General features: G+C 38.0%; 1 protein-coding gene across 1 annotated transcript in view; it reads left to right on the top strand.

Moving 5' to 3' along the window:
- Positions 1–270: 270 nt before the first annotated feature.
- The window catches only part of LOC105452489 (cadherin-89D), a 20,704-nt gene continuing 17,218 nt past the window's right edge, over positions 271–3,756 (top strand). The window contains exon 1 of the mRNA XM_011693618.1: positions 271–1,066. Within this exon, the coding sequence (XP_011691920.1) occupies positions 790–1,066 (277 nt within the window). The 5' untranslated portion in view covers positions 271–789. The remainder of the gene's footprint in view (positions 1,067–3,756) is intronic.

Genomic DNA, 3,756 nt, shown 5'->3' with positions numbered 1-3,756 from the left:
AATATAAGCCGAACTCTCAATTTCTCAATTTCTCTATTTCAAAATGAGTCAGATGATTTTTAATTCGTAAGTTTATCAAAAATATTATTATTAAGAGCTAGTAAATTTAAATATGTAAAAATATAATTTGCGATGAGATGAATAACTTTGATAAATTATCTATATTAATCTTTTTGCAAGACTAAAATTATATTTTTTTAAAGGATATTGATTCCATCAACTTGATCGAATCGAATCTCGTTCACACAAAAGGAGAGAGTCTAAACTAATTTAAAAAATCTGCCACCAGAAAATGTAACACGATAAAAGTGAGTCTGTGTACCTTATAGGGTGATATTGTATTTTATTAAATGGTGGTAAAAGAGTCCGTATTTCCACGTATTATCTTTCATCTATGCGCACAAGAGAAAATCCTCGTATAGGATCGTATAATCATGAGAGAATCATAATTGAATATAATGAATTTCTTCCGATATAATGAAACAGTGTGCAATGCAATTTCGAAACTCGCAGTACACCGGCGGCGGCGCGGGACTCTGAATCTCGTATGGGTCTCGTGATTGCAACACGCGTACGCGCGCGCGAGTTGTTTTTCCGCAAAGACCGCGCGGCGTAAGGCTTAATCTCTCGCGCGCATGCAGGGAAGAGGTAAATAAACCTTTCCCTTCCCCGTATATGCCGTATATCGGAACGCAATTGTTCCTCCCTTGATCGCGGAGCGCGTGCAAAGAGCGCGCAGCGCGCGCGCGCGCGCCTTTTACATAAGACGCGCGTGGCTACCTACGTAGGATGCACTTTACAATTAGTGCAACCTGCGAGGATGCATCGTCACGGTTCTGCGCCTGCAGGCAGGCAGGCAGGCATTGCAGGCCAGGCTCCGCCAGTCGTCGACTCACCGTGAATAATTTCAGGGATGTACGAGGCTACAACGTGACTGACGCGCACCGGAAGCAGAGGAAGCCAAAAATGTCGCCGCGCAGGAGGACGTCTACCTTTCCACCGCCGCATTCCTGGCTGATTACGGTGGTTCTGTTGATCTTCTCCGTACAAGTTCAGCGTGTAACAGGTATGTATGCGCGCGCGCAAATTTCCGTAATTGTTGTTCTTTTAATCCGCAGTATTTTTTCGGTAAAGATTTTTGACAGAAAAATAAATTCTGGGAAATAGAAAAGTAAATCATGTTGATTTAAGGAAATGAAATTTTAGTTTTCAATCACATATGATAGATGCATTAAATGTTAATTTTTTTCGTTGCTATTTAATATAATTCTAAAGTCTAAACAGTTGCATATAAAAATTAAATAGCTCTGTTTTTAGTAATTTTAAATTTTAAATAGCGAAAACCTGTAAGTTTAAATTTCAAATAGTGAAAAACATAAAACTATTAATAAATATTTAAATTCTTGCGATTTTTTAAAGTATAATAATATGGCAGAGAAAAAACCATCTATATTGATTTATCAGTACTGCTTCTTAAATGTACTGTTCTTATAGCAAAGATATTTATGATTTGCTGATTATTTAATGTGGAAGAAGTCAACGTTTTTAAACGCAACTATCTTAGTTAGTAGGTGATTTAGCATTCTGAGACGATCGAGGATCTAAAGTCTAATTAGTCCCTATATAGAGCAGCGCTCGCGCTCGAGTAGTAGCGTACCCTTGCGCGGCCTGCATTGTCGCCGGTAACAATGCGAACGTACATACGTGTACGTGCGCTAATTTGCACGTACACACGGTGCGAGCGAAGCCGGCGGAGGCGCCGCCTTGCCGGAGATGGGCTGTTAATTCCCATCGTTACCATTTTAGATCGTGAGATCGCGGTCGGGTCTACATCGATTTCGTTAGGCGCGGGGTTCGCGTTAATGAACCTTCGCCGGCGGTTCCCGGACGTCGCATCGACCGTCGGGAGTGCCTAACGCAATATCTCGTCAGTTCGTGCATAATAAATGTTCGATGCGTATATACGTATACCGTTGCGTATGTAATAGATTGATTCGCGCGAGAATCAACGTCGACGGCAACATTCGCGCGGTGTTTCGCTCGTAGAGCGCTTCCGGCGAAGATCCGAGCGCGGTCATCCATTACGTCTCCGCAGCTTAGGCGCGCGATGCACTGCGGAAGTTGACTCCGTGGAACAAAGCCCTATAAAGTACAGGTCCCGTAAGATGCGCTTCAACGTAACTTAAAGAATTATTATTTATGAAGTGATATATTAAATTTTTCGATAATAACAATAATAATAACTTTATTATATATATTAATAATAATAACTTCATTGTATGAATATCACAAACGAGTGTCGTACAAAGTATTGTATGTACGAGAACAATGCATAAATATTACATACATAAAAAAGAGAGAAATAAAAATTTAATGATAATGAAATCTAGCTAATTGAGTTAGCTAGTTAATGGAAATGATGTGCAGTAGAATCCTTTAGAACAGAAAGAAAGTAGAAAATATTTGAAATTATTACTGCTGGAAAAATTTCTTATCGCTCGTGCCGGTTAATTAGAGGAATATATGAAATTTATAAAACACATACATATATGGATATCGTGCGAGCCGCTTCACAGTATAAGAACGCGTGTGCTCGAGCTTCCACGGTGTCTCCGTCCTAAACTGAAGAAGCTACGAAAGCGTACAAAAAGTGCAGAGCTGACCTTGGCCCATTTTCGTCAAAGCTTTGGAGAGCGGCAGCTAGAGCTTATTCCTGTAAATGCAACGACACGCGTGCGCATACGTGTACATGTGTACGCTGTGTGTGACAGCTAGGCAAGCATATCTATTGTCGCAGACGACATATAACGCGAATCTGGCTGGAGATGTGTGTGTGTGTGTGTGTGTGTGTGTGTGTGTGTGTGTGTGTGTGTGTGTCGCGGCCAACAATATTTCATAGCGTTAGAGAACTCCGAAGACGAAAACGAAAGGAATAAGATCCTTACATTTGCCAGACTTCAATTTAACAATTAAAACCTATTGTAGTACTTCGGGAGTATCCTCTTATATCGATTGATATATGACTCATGATTATTCACTCCAGACCCAAATTGGGCATAATTCTTTTAATTAAAAAAGTAACCTATTATTATTATAGATTAATTTTCTAATTAAGAAGCACGTTTTTTGCCTTTGATTAATTTTTTAATTGAACAAGCACTTTATCTGCAGATTACCTCATCCAGTCCTTTTACTGCAGTAATAAACATTAATAATTTAAAAAGCCTATGATAAGATAATTTTTTAATTAATGAGGTAAGTTTTTTCCTCTAATCAGTTTTTTAATTAAGGTGGCACGTGTTTTCTACAGACCTTACCCAGTCCTTTTACTGCGATGCTGTTTCACTAGATATTGTGATGTGGATAGAAATTGAACGTTCGCTGTTTTACTTATGTAATAGTGAAGATGGCCAAAAGTTTGTGCCAAAATGTCTAAATTCATATACAATGATAACTAATTAATTGTTAATTAATTTGTTAAAAAATTACTACGTAATAACTACTGCGCTGATTCCTGTAAGTCATTTATATCTCAAATGTTGATAATTGAAAATCTATTAATTTATTATTTTTAGTTTCAATCACAAATATTTACTAATTGCGGAATATCACAGATGTTATAAGTGCCGCGATGAGTAGATTAAAACCTTAAATATAATGATACTTTCAGAATTTTGTTAGAAACACTTATTTCGGTTTCGTGGAAGTATCGTTCTAAATATTTCAACTATGTTACTCCGATGATACATTTTGAAA

Source organism: Wasmannia auropunctata, unplaced genomic scaffold, assembly GCF_000956235.1.
Source record: "Wasmannia auropunctata unplaced genomic scaffold, wasmannia.A_1.0 LD336031.1, whole genome shotgun sequence".
Taxonomy (NCBI): Eukaryota; Metazoa; Arthropoda; class Insecta; order Hymenoptera; family Formicidae; genus Wasmannia; species Wasmannia auropunctata.
The sequence above is the reverse complement of the archived record's forward strand: the minus strand, read 5'-3'. Positions and strand labels throughout refer to the sequence as shown.